This window comes from Atractosteus spatula, chromosome 17, assembly GCF_055471065.1.
Source record: "Atractosteus spatula isolate fAtrSpa1 chromosome 17, fAtrSpa1.hap1, whole genome shotgun sequence".
Lineage (NCBI taxonomy): Eukaryota > Metazoa > Chordata > Actinopteri > Semionotiformes > Lepisosteidae > Atractosteus > Atractosteus spatula.
The window spans coordinates 15,570,166-15,588,329 of NC_142722.1; the positions used below are offsets into that span (position 1 = coordinate 15,570,166).

The 18,164-nt window shown below is 39.3% G+C and overlaps 1 protein-coding gene across 1 annotated transcript in view; it reads left to right on the top strand.

Moving 5' to 3' along the window:
- pitpnb (phosphatidylinositol transfer protein, beta) overlaps positions 1-18,164 on the top strand; it is a 76,788-nt gene that overhangs the window by 48,187 nt on the left and 10,437 nt on the right. The window contains exons 8-10 of the mRNA XM_088936164.1: positions 1,382-1,459; positions 16,450-16,560; positions 17,757-17,879. Coding sequence (XP_088792290.1) covers positions 1,382-1,459; positions 16,450-16,560; positions 17,757-17,879 — 312 coding nt within the window. The remainder of the gene's footprint in view (positions 1-1,381; positions 1,460-16,449; positions 16,561-17,756; positions 17,880-18,164) is intronic.

Genomic DNA, 18,164 nt, shown 5'->3' on the forward strand with positions numbered 1-18,164 from the left:
GTAAATGATCAGCAATGCCAGTATGAAGTCTCACGCGCTCTGTTCTTTAGTACCTCACCATACTACACCTATTACAAAACTATTATAATGATTTTAATTTCCAAGTCAGTATACTTAAATTGCAGTTCCATTTTTGTGAACAAAAAACATCTTTATTTGCTTGTAAAGCAATGCTAGACCGCAGCAATGTGTTCTTTAAACACAGCGTCTGTTTTCTGTTGCTTGTACACAGCTCTATCCATATAAGCTGCCAGCTCCACCAGGCCCTGAAACACTCACAGGTTCACGAATGATTGTTTCTTCATGCTCACGCAGGGCGAGTTCAAACGCACCACAAAACTTCTTGTAGTAGATCAATTCTGAGAGGACGTGTTCATTTTTATCTACTTCGGTGTGTGTTATTTTCCAGCACAGTAGCTTTCACCCAGATGTGTTTAAACTCCCTAGCACTGGGAGCTTTGGTGCTCCTTCAGTGAGGATTAGCATGATTCACGTGTTTAATGTTTTTGGAAAGAAGTAAGATTCAAGTCACATCTTCCTGGTGTGTCCGGATAAAGTGCTGTCAGAGCAGCAGGATGGGGGGAAAAACAGCCGGACATTCCTGGATCTGCAGTCACACAACCAGTTTGTTTTCTAAAAGGTTTTTTTTAAACATGCACACATACTGTATAATCCTTACCTCTCTTTTCAAGATTGCTTGGAGCGACCCTGACTTTTTTTTTATAAACGCATGCTAAGAATTCAATAAGTTAAAAGTTCTAACTGCTACCATCTTTTATTTCAACCCTGTCGGTCTATTATCACTCTTGTGGTGTCTGACGTAACAGGTCTTTCCTGTGCTGTGGCGAGTCCAGCTGCCCCGCAGTCCACTTTAACAAGGGGTTGTTGCCATATTGCCATCCAGGTGTCTACTGCTCAGGCTCCCTGAAGGAGGTGCCTTGAAGAGCACACTGCACATACTCTGCTTTTGGTTCCATCTAGACCAGTGTAGTCAAAATGCTAGTTTTGTTATTTAAGCTGACTCTGTATTGGAAACTTCCCTTTCATGACACTCTTATCTGTAGCTGGTGCATCTTGCATGTCGTTTTGGAAATGATCGTGACACAACGAGTTAAGTTGCTGTGAGCTTGGTTGAACTGAAAACTAGGAAGACTGTTGCTCTCCAGTGCCAAGGTTAGCAAAGGGGACTTGAGAAAATCTGATGCATGACGAAGACTGTCCACTATTTGGCCTTAAAAACAGCGACAGGGGAGTAGAATTAAGTAGAATTAGGCGCTGCATTGTTCCCTGTTTAACGTATGAGTGAGCGAGCTCAGTTCACTCAATTCGCAGCCACGACCGGGCTTGGCTTTCTCACCGCCACCCTTGTTTTCTCTTGCAGGATTACAAAGCTGACGAGGACCCGGCCTTATTTCAATCCATCAAGACTGGCAGAGGACCCCTGGGGCCTAACTGGAAGGTACTGTGATCAAACCAGTCTTGCCTTGGCGCTGAGCGCAGGGGAACAGCTCCAGGGAAAAGCTGTGGAAGGTGGTGTGAAGTGGGGGGTAGAGAGGGTGAGTGGCAGGGCTGTACATTCTGGATTGATGAAGACAAATTACCTCTTTCTCTCCTCTAATTTGGCTTAATAAAAAGCGAACAAGAGGGGGCTAAATTAGCGCACGCATCGAGATCCCTCCTGCCATCTGAAGTAAGTACCAGATGCAGCTCTGTGATACCTACTGGTCTGCTGCAACGGATCAGTATGTTTTCGGAATCTGCCTGGGCCTTAGTGATGGCTTTTTCCCATTTTAAAAAAGGGTTTTCTTTTAAAAAATCCTGTCGTCTTGATGTGTCCTCTCGTTGTAAACCTTCTCTCAATCATAAGGGCTGTGATTCGTGACTTTGCCCCATTCATGTGATGTGGGCTTCAAACTGCCTTAGAAACACTCTTGAGGAAGGATGCCTTCCTGATCTCTGCAGATCCAGACACGTCTGAAAAAGAGAAATGCAGGCTTAGGAAAGGACCCGGTTTGTCATTTTATTTATGCACTCATTCCTCTTGTTATGCTTATTCATTCTTCATAAATGAGTGTATTATCATAATGGGCTTCACTTGGAAGAAGCATTACGTTTTACACTAGTCTCATAAAGTGTTATTAAACCATACCTTGTCTATTCTTTCTCCGACTAGACATACACAAAGTAGAATAAAGTATCTTGTGTATGTACTGTATAACCAGTACAATTGTTTCGCTAATACCGCAGGAAGCAAATATTTGATTACGCAAGTGACTTTCTAGGGAAAACTGATGCAGGTAGGGTAATGAACGCTGAGAACTGAAGACCAGCTGTGGGAATTCATATTGATTGTCCTGCACAGAGACAGGAGTAGGAGAAATGAAAGGAAGTGATCCACCTGGCAAGAGAGAGGTTCCTCCCCACACACTCATCAAGTTCAAGTTTACATTTGTCATTCTGGCCGTCTACAAGTATAAGATAAGATCGCTTTATTATCCATATACAGTTTCTTGTATTAGGAGTTTGTCTTTTCGCATACCCCAGCTTGCTCTCCATGAGACACACAGACGGTGAGAGAGAAGCTGGGGGTCAGAGCGCAGGGTCAGCCATTGTACAGCGCCCCTGGAGCAGCTGGGGTGAAGGGCCTTGCTTCCTTCCTTCCAGCCACAGCCACAGAGCCACCACTCCGCCCCAACTTTTCGTATACAGTGGAACTAAATATCGTGCCTCCTCGTCAACGGTGCAAATACAGGCAGGACATGTTTTCTGAAACGTGTTAAAAGATGTTAAAACGGTAAAACTGATCCCAATAAAGTTCTGTCGAGTACAAAATTGGAATAATTACAGAAGAATCACGTATACACTTTGCTTTTATAAATAATTTATGATTACTCCTGGTTAATTGAATCCAGGTAATCCAGTTATCCATATTTTGTGGCTCTGTTGGCTTTTATGACAAATACACGCAATGCTTTATTTTCCATTTGTTTTAACTTTGATGAAAAGGTGACATTGGGAAAATATTATTAAATACACAATCTTAGTCCTTATTTTTTGAGCAGCACCATCTGTATAGCATCGTAGCTATTTTATCATTTGTCTGAATTTCCATTTTCAAAAACAGCTCTTTGTAAAACAGGCATCACATACTCATTACTTAGGAAACAATATATTTTTAAAAAAAAGTTGATTATAATTGTTGGCAATCTGTCAAGTTGCTTCATTAAAATTGCAAAGCAGTGCTGAAAGGCTATGACGCTTTTTTTTAAATTTAGCGCAAAAGGCCAGTGATACCTAGTTGTAATAGAGAGGAGTAGAATATATATCTGTATCAGAGGCAGAACTCTCCGGGAATGGAAAGAGTCATAAGTCTGTGTTCAGTCTTAAAACAAAAAGACTAAATGATGCTACTGTTCTTGCATTCTACTTTATGTAGAAAAGGTGATATAATTGGTAAGAGAGACATACCTTTTATAACAAGAGTTGGCATACAGGCTGCATATTGCCAAGTGAAGTAGCTAATGATCTGCCTTAAGACATATCCATTAGTTACCCTAAGGTTGACCCTAAGGGGGTTTTGTGCTACTGGTCACTGGTGGTTTAAATAGCGTTAAATGCCTGCTGAACTGTGACCCTCCAGGACTTCCTGCACAAACTTCCTTAAGTCATAAATACCTTAAGTATTGAATTCTTTAAATAGGCTGTTGACTTCAGTTTGTTCACCAGCTTTGTCTAGTACCCTTAAACTTAAGGGACACAGTTGGCTGCTGCACTTGAAGAAGGAGGAGAGGTTGTTAGTATTCTCCAATTAAACCAATAAATAGTTGAATTTGGAAGTTGAGCTGTTGTGACACAGACACCTCAAGGTAAGTAAATCTGCTTACTATGTCTTTGAAATGATCTTATGTGGCATGAGATGTAGACTAGGTATGCAGAGATTGCCTTCAAACTGGTTTTGCACTGATACTACCGCCTTTACAAAGCAGCACTTCATTAAATTATCTAGCCTTTAATGGACAGAATGTTGTTCCTTTTCTGTCCATTCATTTAACAATTAAATGGATTTTTCCTGTCTTAATAGGCCCTGTTGTGAAATCTTTACCTTGCTGTAAAGACATTTCAGCTTGTCTTCAGTCTCAGAACATAGACATGTCATTTTGTGCTGTAACACTACCATTTTGGCATATAAGTACCTTCAGTGCTTAACAATTAATTACCTCAGCCATTGCTTCTACATGACTATTCTATTCAGTGTGCCACAGAATTACCCATTTCCCCAACTTCTTGAAAATATAGAAAAGCTACTTTTTTCTCTCTCATTTCAAACTTTATATTTTTCATGACAAGAGAATGATTTTTAAAAAAGCCTATTAAAGTCACAATGAAACTAACATTTTCTACAAAAAACCCTACCCCCCTCCTATTTAAATGAAATCCTTGTCTATCTAGACTCCCAGACGTTCTGAGACTATCAGCGCACTTTGAATTGCTAAAATATTCCTTCTTTGAATAAAAAATGTCATCCTAAGTGTTTTGATGTGGGAACTGTTTAATGTAAAGTTCTCCTTTAGAGAAGATAACTTTCCATGTGCTGCAAATTCAAATTTTCTGATCGAGAACATCAAATGATGTCCTTGTCAAGCGAAATGTTGGGAGCTGGCATTTTCTCCAGTGTTGCTGAACATGAAATGATTAATTAATCTTACCTATTGAGGGCAGTGAGCTAAGGGTCCTTCATACTAATAATATGGAGGGACAGGGGACAGTGGAGCTCTGCTAAGGAGACAATTTTGCCTGTCCACATCTCTTTTCTTTTTGTGACGGGCCACACACCAGCTAGACACCGTGAGTGGTTCAGTCTGTGTGTTGTGCAGTGCGTATTAAGTCCATTTCATTAGGCTTAGAAAGCCTTGCTTTCTGAATTTTGTTTTCTGATCTGTTATATAAAAGGTATAAGTGAAAACTGTGACTGCTTGCAGGAGGAAAAAAAAGATGCTCATTGGCCTCCGAAATGCTTAATGTGTTAATATTCATTTTAATACTAAAAATACTTGACTTTGGACTGTAAAAAAGATATAGTCCAATTATACCATAAAAGAGATGTATGTAATGAATGCATAGATGCTTTTTCATTCATTATTTCCTTGATTCAGGAATTTAACAGTTCTGAATTGTTGTATTACAAAAAATGTCCAAATTGTTTTAGAAGTTGTCCATTACAGACTTTATTTTTCGCATACTTCTTTCTTTATTCATTTTTGTGTGAATCTCTGTAGTTTGTATAGCATTTGTGAAAGGCTAAATTGTCTTTCATACATCTGCTCATGATTTATACTGTGTGCTACTTTTTTTATACTGTCTTTGTTTTTAATCAGGATAAATAGATACAAGGATAAGGTGCATTAGGAATAAACTATATCATCCGACCCAGAGAACTCCACAGAATTAGAAATAATTATTAGATTAGGGATTTTCTCAAAATCATTTTCTCCAAACATTTAAGCAGCTCAGAGTAATAATTTTGTACAATACAGAAGAAAGTGATTGCTTGATGACTCAATATAAAATACAAGGATTTTTGTTTAAGGAATTGATCAATGGTGTTGGAAAAGGCCTCTGAATTATAGTTTTTCCATGCCTTTTTTGTAGTAATCAAGAATAGAACATGAGCTCTGTTTTGTTATTTTGTGTTTGTATTAAAACTGACAAAAAGCACAACTCGTCTTAGGCTTGGATAAAATCAGCTTTTCACAGGCTGTTTTGTCACTCTTGCCTTTCATTACGGTTGGACACATAATATAGATTGCACCATGTGTGTGCTGTTCATGTAAACAATACCGACTACGGTAACGTACAGAAGAGTTTTTCGGATGACATAATTTCAAACTCTTCCTTGTTTTTTTTTCGGGAAGATTCAGTGCTTTTTTTCCCAAATGTAGGAATCAATACGTTTGCTAATAGCCAATAGCTATTACGCCTTTTTTTTCTTATTCTTTGTCTCACTGTAAATGTGTATGATGTTACTAGACCTCCCCCTGTGTTATACACTGTATTTGTAAGCACTAAGTTGGCAGATATTTATCCGTCATCAGAAAGCTGGATATCTGGGGAGGGTTGCTGGAAGCTGGAGCTAATGACTGCACAGGGTGATGGAGAAAGGGATAGTTTAGACCAGACATCCACATGTCTTTAGGATGTGGGAGGAAACTGAAGTACATACACGCAAGTCAAGAGGTGTGAGATAGCAGCACTAAATCTGCATTGCCAAGGTATTGAAGACAAATACACACAGCGCATTGGAATATTAGTATTAAAAGAATTTCCCATCAGTGGCTGCCTTTTCACAATCACTGTATTACCTAGGGATTAAATTTACAGAATGTTGTCAGATTTATCCACATAAGTAGATAATGATCATAAATACATGAAGAGTTCTTTACTAGTGGGCATTATCTTGTTTATTTAGCTGTAAGAATTGGACGTGAAACAGAGGAGAGTGCAAAGCACAGCTTTAGTTTTCAAAACACGTGCCTGCAACAACGACATTCTTAAAATGTTCCCACTGTCATTTCAATATTAACTAGGAGCAAGTTGCTGCAGTCATGCGTCACATTTATGATTTATGTCATATTTTATTTCTGAAGACTATTGCAGTGAAAATGTGAAAGTAATGTGTGTTATTTGCCCACATTGGTCAGAACAGGCTAAGGGCTTAGAAGGGGCATTGTGTCAAGAAATAAGTTCCAGCATCATAACAGAGATGAGGAAGAACATTTGTAAAGATATGATGAAGGAGGACTTTGATGTAAATGGCCCTTTAATCCGAGTCTGATAAGGAACATGTCCCTGAAGACTGCTGATGTTTTTTTATTGCACGGTAATTCTGTGCTTTCTGGAGATGGATATCGCTGGACATACAGGTTATCTGAATTACAGAGCTCTAGATGGAGCAGGAAAAAAGTAGTTTGTTTAAATTAATAGGCATATATTTCAACCCTTTTCATGCTACATATGACATGGATAAGCTTTAAGATAAGCTATCTTTGGTTTTGATCAGACCAGTTGGCATATAGTCAGTTATCTTTGTCCTTTGTTTTTATAGCTTCTTTAATTTTTTTTTAAATTCTCTTCTCCTTGCCAACATGTTGATAACTGAATGCCTCCCCAACATTAATGTGATTGCCGGCCCGGCCTTTCCCATCTCATTCTGTGGCACAAGGCTGGAGTTTAGTGTGCAGTGTGGAGTGATGGATACTGCAGTGCAGTAATTGGTTTCTTAATACACTGCCCATTGTCCACTGCAGCTTGCAGTCCTGTGTGGTGTAATAGCCAAGAGGCTGGGCAAGTAAAGCCCAGCACCTCAGGTGTCAGGCAACAGAAAAGGACAGGTTGAGATTCCAGGCCTTTTCCTGCTTTTATCTAACGACCTGGCCATCAGGTTGACTGCATGCTAGTTACTGTTTACTTTGTTTGTTTCAAAATTTGTGTTTCATGAAATAGAGATGGTTGCACCTTGTGAGGTGCTGCTTTTTTATTTCCACTCTTCTTTTCCTTAAAGTTCAAACACATTCAGAAAAGGGCTTAGTCTCCGCAAAACAGTTGTGGGATGTGGTTTTGGCTGAATAATTTCCCTGCTAGAATTTGGAAGAGTAAAAAAAATGAGGACCATTCTCTTCTTATTTAGCATTAATCCTTTTTTTTGGGTGGGGGGGGGGGTACTCTCCCTTTAGGGTGAAATCTAGTGTCTCAGAAAAACAATGTTTTTTCACAAAAGTTAGAAACATTGCATTATAGCAAATATTTCATTGTAATATTCTCAGTTGTGGTGAGGACAAATAAAACAGTCACCAACAAAATCTGTCTCCTTTCGTTCTTGCGGAATATGGTGGTTGAAATATAGTTAATATGAGTTGGACATGTCGATGACAAAGGCAGTGCATGGAGAGCACTCAGAACTCCAGCTCTTATTAGGGCTTTTCCCCTATAAGAAGGGGGAAAATTGTCACAAAACCTCAAATGGAAAGATAATTTTTGTTAGTTTTTATATGTTGAAGATTAAACGGAGGGTGCAGTTTACATATTTCATCGTAAAATGTAGTGTGTAAGGACATATATATGCTGTACATTGCATATTTTAACATTTTTATTCTGTGGATCATTTTCCATTTCTGATGACTTATTGATAGTTTCAGAATTGTAACCAGTGTGCCCTAATTATTTCACTTTCCCCATTAATTTTGCACCATTGGTTATGTCCTAAAACACTCATTAGCCGCCATTCCATGTTTATGTGTGCTTTTATTAGATACATGATCTTATACATTAGCTTTGCACACAAAACTATCAAGTCATAATTATTGCTTCCCCAATATATACTATGAAACTTAGCTGAATTAATAATAAAATGTTAAGTTACTAATAAGTTACACAAATCTCAAAACAGCAATGTTGCAATGTTTTTGTCAGATAATGATCAGTCAACAGAAAATCCATACATGCTTTATGTAGGTTGCTTTTCCGTGTTCAGTGCCACCAGCTAGATATTTGGGATGTGCATTCTTATTACCTGTGTATAGCATTATGTACAAATTTTAAATTTTGGTTGCATGATGTCAGTGTTTGAATTTGCAGTTTATTCAACCGCCTGCCAATCAGGCTAGGCACATTCCAGTTAGTGGGTAGTTGCAGTTTGTTTCAGTGTATGTGCCCTATGAAATAGACATGCTTGTATTAAGAGGGGTGCTGGGTGTTGTGTTTTCATTGTTTTCTTTTCCTTTATGTTGCAGCAGTTAGAAAACGACTTGCCCTCAGCAGAACAGCTGTGGGATGTGGTTTTGGCTGAACCGTTTCCATCCTAGAGCTGTGGACAGGAAGACAGAAAGGCAGTTCTCCTCTTGTATAGTGTTAACTCTTTATTCAGGATACAATCGGGTATCAAATCAGATATGGTATTATGATATACTGTATGCAACTTTTATTGGACTTTCTCACTTGGCATTTTCTGTTGAGAGGAAGGAAACCAATCATACAACATTAACCACCAATAATCTGTTACATTTGTTTTCATATATAATCCGGATATAAACGTTTATAACCAAATGCAAAGTTTTTAACAGGTTTTGTATCTTTTTTATTCCTCCATATGAAAAACTTTGAGTAGATAATCAAGAAAAAAAAGGTTATGACAACAGAGACAAGACAGATGCTCCAAATAAAGTCACATTTGTGTTCTGTAGCAGACCTGATTGAAATACATTTAGTTCAGGATGTTCAGGATGCCCGTGAATCAGAGCTGGGCCAAGACAAAAAGGAGCTCTGAAACCTCTTCATACAAAGCAGTGTGTGTGGTTAAAGGAGTGAAAGGAAATGTGCTTCCCCATGCAAAGTGAGGTTAGGGATCACAGCGGGTGCCTCTTCAGGTAAAGAAAGTTAAAAGACTCTGCCCATAAAAAATGGGCGGAGCGGTGTCTCTGTGGCTAAGGATCTGCGCCTGTGGCTGGAAGGTTGCTGGTTCAAATGGGCCCTTAACCCAAGCTGGCCCTTAACCCAAGCTGCTCCAGGGGCACCGTATAAATGGCTGACCCTGCTCTGACACCCAGCTTCTCTCCCTGTCTCGGTGTCTCATGGAGAGCAAGCTGGGGTCTGCGAAAAGACAAGTTCCTAATGCAAGAAATGTATATGGCCAATAAAGTGATCTTATCTTAATCTTATCCAGGGCTCTGTGATGTAAGCCCATGGTCAAGAACGAGATTCTTACAAGCGTACTGCAGGAGGGTCTGGTGAGGGATAGTGTGCTGACTCCGTTAGGCTGCTTACTGCTTGGCAGTCGGCAGTAAACAGCAATGCAGGGGTACTAGGATGTACCAGAGTAGCCTCAGAGGCTGTCTTTGGGCAGTTCTTAAATGTACATGTGAAAAGACTATCCTACCTACTTCCTACATCCTCTTGAGTCTTTTTTTTATCAATGGAAAAGGAATCGTGTTCCGTGGCACTGAGGCAGTGCACACGGGTATTATATTCATTGATTTCCCTCTAGGGAAAGGAGTAAGGAATACCTCACCCAATCTCCCTCCCACCTCCAGCACAAAGAGAGGCTGCTTTTGTTAGAAGTATCGTTGACCCTCGCAAAGGGTTTCATTTCACCTTCCACCCAACAGCTTAGGAAAAAAACCGATAGACTTTTGTAACTTAAGACATTTTCAAAACCTAGGAGCTGCAGTAGTAATGGTTGTCCAGTGTTTAAAAAGTAATTTACTGTCAAATGCTTCTCAAGTGCATTTCAAAGATGTACATTCAAGGGGAATAAACTGTTATTGTTTTAAAATATAGTATTCTACCCTTATTTTAAAATCATTTTTGACTTTTTTTTCCAGCTTAGTTTTCAGTTTTAATGCTTATTTTGTCCCACCTTAGGAAAACATTATTTCATTGTAAAATTGGTCCTGTACATTGCACAATACTAAATGGAATTCATTTGCCCTTTTTCTCCTTTTAAAGACGTCAATAATAAATATAGTGGTTTGTCCCTTTTTTTTGTATTTTCCCCTTTCTGGGATTTGAACAGTTGGCTGTCAAGACAAGTGAAGCCCTTTAATTAACTGTGACTGCAGCATTTTTGCCAATCCTTAAGGATTGGATTTCTCTGTATGTTTTAATGGAAATGCAGTAATTGCAGGACTTGTATTTAAGCTTTGACACAACCTCCATCAAACAACATTAAACACTCTCCCATCCCCTACCCAATCAAAGCAAAGGTTAAATTACACAGAAGTATTTTCCAGTTTGCCAAGAGTGGTCTGCACTCTCTAATATTTCTTCACTGTCGACATAAAAGGCAAACCCAGGCCTATATGCAAGGAATGCCAGTTGCCTGGTAATGTAGCTCAACCTACAGTCAAATACACATTACTCTCTTGGTCTGTCTCCCCCCGGGCCTCTCTCCACATATCTCCCAGAAACCTGATCCTCATTGTGAAATGAAAACACGATTGGACCTTTTGAATTCCATTTAAAATAAAGAGACATGAAAAGCCAAGAAAAACAATCAGATCAGCTAACTAAAGAGTGACCTTTTGGAAATGCTGAGCACCACAACTGAGCGGGAGAAAAGCTTTTAAAGATGCTGCTTATTCTCTGCAGTTTTGTGGGTCAGTGGATTAGCAATTTTAGGTCAAACCTAAGGATTTCAATCATGGCTTTTTTCAGATGGTCCTCCCATGTTTCTGTTGCTACCAGTTGCTACCTATCCTACTGTTTTCTAATTTGCAAAAATACTTCTTCCAATATGTTTCTGGTACACCCAGGCTTATGAAATCTAAAGATCAGTTCTAAGTATTGGTGTTGCCATAACACAACGGTGTTATGGAAGTACTAATTTCAATTAACATTGTGTTGTGCTTTTTGATTGAGTGTTATGACCTTATGTTCTCATGAGAACATTGTGCTATTGAAAGTAAGGTAACATAATTTGCTGCAGTAATTATGGTAAGCCTTCCTGTAGGGTAAGGATGTCTTCTCACGAAAATTGTACACTGACAGATCAACTTCAGAAGAAGTACTTAAGTTTTTTGTGTATTTCTTATTTTGTTCTTATTTAAGGAATGCTAGACAATAGTTCCTTTATGTTGATGAACAAAATGTGCCACTGTGTTTCAGAAAGGGGAGCAATTTGAACGTGTCAGAAAAGAGATTGTCCCTTCAGTCAGTGTAATTGTTTTTGTCTCTAGAAAGTAATTTTTGAAACCTGAACTAAAACCATGCGTTATGAAAGCTGTGAGGTAGTACAACTTAAGAGCAAGGCTCTCAAATTTGCACTCTTGGTGAGGTCCTTTACAGTGCTAGTACGATTATATAAATTGTCCATTTTATTTTTCTTTATCAAATCGTGGCAAGATTTGAAATTTATCCATTTATAACTCGCGTTCAAGGTGTTAACCTGCATACAGTCCAGCTGCTGTCTTTTGTCACTTAAACCTATTGTAGTAGTTACCACAGCGTTCTGAGTTCATCACAAGTTGGTAATTGCAAATTGGGAGGGTATTAAAAGAAAATTGGATATTTTGCAAAAAAAAATATTTGAGCTTGTTAGGGTGTGAACAAAGAAAAGCAAAATCAAGGATAGTTTTAAAAATGCAGTGATTTATCGTGCTGTAGTTTCCTGGATTGTCATACAAGGTTATTTGTTTTACCGTTACCGAATAAGTGAAGAAAGTTTTGCACTCTAGGTGTCTGATTAGGAAGACGCTTGAATGACTTCCAGCAAGCAGTAGTCTGGATACCCAGGAGTCTCGCTTTGGGGCAGGACAGTAGTGAGCTCCAGGTCTCCAGGGCCATAGGGGGAGGCATGGGATTTTCTCCAGCTGTCTTTAACAGTTGAGGAATATTAACAGTATCTAGATAGTGTTGCCTAATTCCAGTGCAAGCGATCTGCAGTGCCTATACACTAAGAGATGGGGCCCCCATTTTATTTTAGATGATTTTGTGGCATTAGAATAAACCGGTTTCTGTCATCCAGCTGCCTCTGAAGCCCAGTTTTGTTTTTTGTTGAAACGTGCAAAGTGTTACCTGAGAAGCATGGTTATCCTAAGAATGCTTTTGTTGGCCTTCTGTTACCTCAGGCTAAGCAGACAGCACTTAGGGGATATGAGATAAATGTCAGATGAAGATTGTTTTCTTTAAATGAGGATAATTTTTTATATCGGCAGGTATTATATTCCTACCTGCTGTTAAATTGCCAGTTTTAGAGTTTGCCGTGTGAAGCACTGAGAGAATGAGAACCTGCAGCTATGCTCTGTCCATCTCTAGGAATGCCACAGGCTTCTCCATGCCTTACAGGACTGTACAGTACGTTTTAAATACAGGAGCGGAGCATTCATTCCTTTCTTGCATGTGGTCCACAAGTAGCAAGATCCATGTTTCAGTTGAAGAACATAAGAAAAGCTGTGAACAAGAAGAGGCTGATGTGCCCTTCTAGCTTGTTCGGTTACAAGAAGAAGGCAGATGATCCAAAGATCTCATCTAGCGAATTCTTGAAGGAAGCTCCTATCCGAAATCCGGACGCCCGCAGTGCTCTGTATAAACAAAATGCCTTCTGTATTCCATTTGAAGCGCACTGCCCTTTGGTTTGTTTCCATGTGGAATCTGGAGGAATCCAATGGGTTGAATTTGTCAGTGCCTCTTTTGAATTTATGCATACGTCTTATACTCTCTGAGAATAACTTCAGCTATCAACTCTGCGGTTGACTTTCAGAGAAGCAGAGTGGTCCTAAGACACCGTGCTTGAAGAGGGTTTTCCTTTCGTAATTTCAGCTCTTTTTACAGACATTTTGGATTGAAAGTGCTGAAAAAAGTAAAGTGAAGGCATCAAAGCAGACAGTTATCTCTGTGAGTTTACATCCACTTACTCCTTACAAGAGTGTTTAACATGAGAAATACAACCATGCATTTCCCCTTCATATTTCAGTCAGTATGTTTTTTGTTTGTTTTTTGTCTTAAAAAGAGCATAGTACTGAAAGTAGCATTCTTAGATTTATGCCTGTACTTGAATCAGGTCCCCTCTTGAACTGCTGTGTTCAGCACTTAAAAGATTTTAGTTATTTATCTTGTTATTGTAGGATGATTTCAGCTTCCTTTAAGCCCACTAATGAACCTGGTTGCTTTTCTTTAAACTGTTTCCATGGCAGCAACATCTTTTTTATAATGTATTTTCAACTCTATACATAATATTCTAAATGAGGTCTTCCTACTATATTGTACAATTTAATGATGTTTTTTTGTTTTATGTGTCCTTTTTTTACTTCCCCACATTGTCTAGATGTAAATGTCAACAAATCATTTTTATGACTTCTTTGCACTCAAGTGTTTCCCATGGTACATCTGTTTTTGTTACCTGAATATGATGCACTGTACGTCCGTATCTTAAATGTCTATGTATTTGCCTATTTGTCTTTCTGAACAATACTCCCCTGTGCCTTTATAGAAGCAAATCCAGTAATACTTGACAAGCATATTAATGCTATTATATACAGATGTTTGTGCTGGGTGTTTTTTACAGTATATGTGCATGTATGCTTTTTATTGTTCACTGCTTCTGGTTATTTTGCTTCCACTTTTAATCACATGAGTTGTCTGTGTGGTTTACACCTGTCAGAGCAAATCAAGATGGTTTGGGATTGGGAGTGGTTAGCCCTTGGGTTTAACCTGCATTTAGCAAGACAGGAATAATTTCTTTTATTTTCGTCAGACATTTTTAAAATGTGTCTGTTCTGCTTGTCTGGAAGTTAAATGCCGCAGATTCCTGCTGTATTCACTCCAAAGTTATAAGGTACGACCACATCAACGTCCTACGCTCTAAGAATAGCTCCTCTCTGGATTGTACAGGGACAGTCTTTGCAAACAGGCATGGAAGACACTGGAGTGACCTGCTGAATACCTCCTTCCTCTGTCGTGTCATTTTTATACCAGCAAGAGATGCAGCTGTGTCCCCGCTATGCAAGTTCAAAACTGCTCGCAGCTGGCTGAAGCAATGGGAAACGGATGGCTGTTTGGTTCTTTGTTTCCGTTTTCCTGCCACAAACATGTGAAAAAGAGCACAACAGTCATTACCTTATGTTAAAAGTTAGCACTTTGTAGATTACCGCAACAACAGAGGATTGAAGCTTTTTAAATCTGAGGGATCCTCTTTGTCTTTTCCCACAGTTATTCCCTAATGTCCAAGAACTTTTTTATTTTTTTTCTGGACCACCTCTGCTCAATTTCGGCCAAAGAAACAACAGCCATTAGAGTAGAAAGCTTTCTACTCAGGCTTCTCATATCCACATAAAAATATGGAATGCATTGATGACTTTCAACAAAGAACACAGACAATTGTTTTGAACCAGCTGCTCTCTGGAGATTGTGTACTGTAAAGGGTAAAGTGCCATTGTACTCTCTTCAGTCCTGGATATTTAAATTTAGACCCAGAGATCTTAGTAGAAACCTGTTCGACAAATTTGTTTTTTTAGCTTCATCCAAGCATGCCTGTTTATTTTGTAATCCCGTTATCCTATGGATTGTTTTTCTTTTTTGGAAAAATCAATCGGAAAATGTTTTTAAAAGCAGAGCATAATTGCACAAAGAAAAGCAAGCCATTCGGCAAAAAGTAGCTAACCAGAAAGGAAAACCACAGTGGGAAAAAAAACATATCTCTACACAGGCACATGCTGGTCTAACTCCGGCAACGTTGGAGGAAGAATATCATCACCCTGAACTGTCTCTTCTCATCTGTGTTGGCTGTGCCCTGCAAGGACTTAACTGCTGCTGTGTAGCAGGGCGGCAGCTGCAGGGAGCAGATCACACAGACAAGTTCACTTCACGTCTCAGTGCAGTGCCTCACTTGCCTAAAGAGGTCATGTCATTTTTTCCCTTTTTTTGAGAAAGCCAAGACTTGGCTTCACGATTTTTTTTCTGCTGCTGTTTTTTTTCTTTTCCCTTCTCAAGGCAAGCAGTATGGTGGGAAGCTGACAGCCTGGACTGGAGCCTCAAGCTGACAAAGCAAACAGGCCCAAACCACCCCCAATCCCTGCCCGCCCCCTGCTTCCAAGAACCCCTCTCTTAACATGAGCGATTACGCCATTGGTTTTACAACAGGAGAGAGAGGACGGCGAGCACTCAGTGCGCTTCTGAGATGAATTGTCTGTGCCTGCGCTGTGTGCAAAATTTTGACTGATTGTATCTGATCACAAACCATTTTTCTGACTTTCTGTAGCTGAGGTTTATGCCTTCTGTTAAATTCGCTTGAATATAGAATAGATTTAATATCAATTCAAAAACAAAATGTTTGCTGTCTTGATGTTGATGTTGATGTTTACAGGTTTCATATGACAAGGAACATGGACATAGGTGGCTCTCTGACTTGTCTCAGTAAAATCAAAGTCTAAATGAGCCTATAGTCCAGAAACCTTTCTCTCTGTTTACGTGTAATGTTTTAGGAATTATTGTTTAAAAATCACATAGACATTTGTATTTTAGTGAGAAAGAGAGAAGAATTGCTTTTTGTGTGTCCGTACAGGTGTTCATATGCATTTGTGTTTTAGTGCAGATTTGTGTTGGTACTTTTTGGTTATTTTATTAAATACAATTATTCACTAATGTGGATTACATCATATTTTGTTTATAATTTTGCACGCTAGTAGAATTCGGCTAACCAAAGGTACAGGGTGCAAATACCTACTGTATGTAACTGTCCTCTACACCTTTGCAATAAAGGTATAAAAATTTAGTCTTTTTTTATTTTTCACCTTCTCGTCATTTATTTCCATTTCAGTGCAGTTAACCTTGATAGATTCTTGTCGACCAGTGATGGGCTGCTCTCCTCCTGGAGGTGTGGGGCTGGAGCGCTGGTCTGTGGCTGCACCAGCAGCAGGACTCGCCAGAGAGGCCATTGACATTATTCCCTCCCTCTCCCAACAGAAGGAGCTCGTCGCTAACCCAGACTGCCCCCGCATGTGCGCCTACAAACTGGTGACCGTCAAGTTCAAGTGGTGGGGACTGCAGAACAAAATAGAGAACTTCATTCACAAAGTAAGGATGTTTTCCTTTTCTGTGGTTTTATCTTTCTCTTTTTTTGGTCTTGGGTTTTCTTCCCTTGTCGGTGAAGTCTAACTGCTGCAGCTCACATCTCCCATTACACTGATTCCTTATCCAGTCAGGAGTCATTCAAGTTGTAAACCAGTGACCCCTTTTTTTTTTACAAAAAACCCCAACTGGGAAGTATAGAAGATGCAGGGGATGAAAGAAGAGTTCTTAACTGTAAAAGTGGAGCTTCACCATCAAATTAAATTGCAAGATAAGTTATACCTTGAAAATATTTAGCATTTCATTTGATGTAGTTTTGTGTGGAGAATTAATGGGCTGACCCCTTCCAGAGTGGTGTTCATGTATCACTTAATGTAGTACTGTTAAGTGAAATTAAGTTTTGGCGCAATAAAACGTAGCATCTGTGCTGAACCCTTAAGGCACAGGCCATGGACAAGAATAGTGCTCTTTAACTTAAAACAATCATTGCCTTCAATACAAGGAGAGCACAGTCAGTTCCACTGTACTGTTACCGAGTTTTCAAACTTTAATACAAATTACAAATTATTACTTTATTATAAAAAGCTCATTTTTGGTTCACTGAGTTAGCATTTAAGACACACTTGGACTGCACCACCTCAGACCACTATTTTTACCACTTCAAACATGCTATTTCAGTGTGCTTGTAGATTCACCTTTATATCTTGCAGCCTACAGCTTGCTGCTGTGCTGCCCATTACAGATGATCAAATCACAATTGCCTGCAACAGAAATCATGTTAAGGTATCCAATTTTGATATGCTTTAGACTTGTTGCATTTAACTGTTTTGCAGTTTTCAGTCATTCTTTTAAATGCCCTGTACAGCATTTAACAAATACTGAGTTAATTGTGCATGTACAGTATGTGTTATTGATTTCAATTTTTAATTGAACCATGATCTCGTTGGTCTGTAAAACCAAATGCAAAAGGACTGCAGAAGTTCAGAGTGGAAAAAGTCCTCCTGGTCAGACAGGTATCGCACCCCTGCAATAAATATAAGGTGTACCTTAGACCTGCATCCTCCAGCATGTCAGATTATGACTTTCTAACCACGGGGATCTTTGGCAAAATTACAGCAGCTCCCCCAGATTCACACCCACGTTGTTCTAAAGGTGATGCCTTCCTTTGATGTTCTAATCGGAGGTGTATCTTGTCCTTACAGCAAGAGAAGAGGATTTTCACTAACTTCCATCGTCAGCTCTTCTGCTGGATCGACCGATGGGTGGAGCTGACAATGGAGGATATCCGGAGGATGGAGGACGAGACACAGAAAGAGTTGGAGGAGGTATGAATGTGCATGTGCCTTTCCTTAGCTCTCTAAGTAGCGCTTAGCAGACTAAGCAGAGTAGTGCTCTTGCCCTGGTGTCAGTTAGACAAGTTTTCCAAGCAAATCTCAGTCCCACTCAGTCTACACCATCTGTTTCTTGCTTTGTGTATAAACACACAAATTAGAAACGGCAGCAGTGTGTGCGTGCTTTTTGTTTCTTTTGCATCGTGCTCATGCAAAAGGAGGATTTGAGGATTGTGTTCATGGTAAAAGAGGATTTCTGAATTTTGCAAGTATTTATAT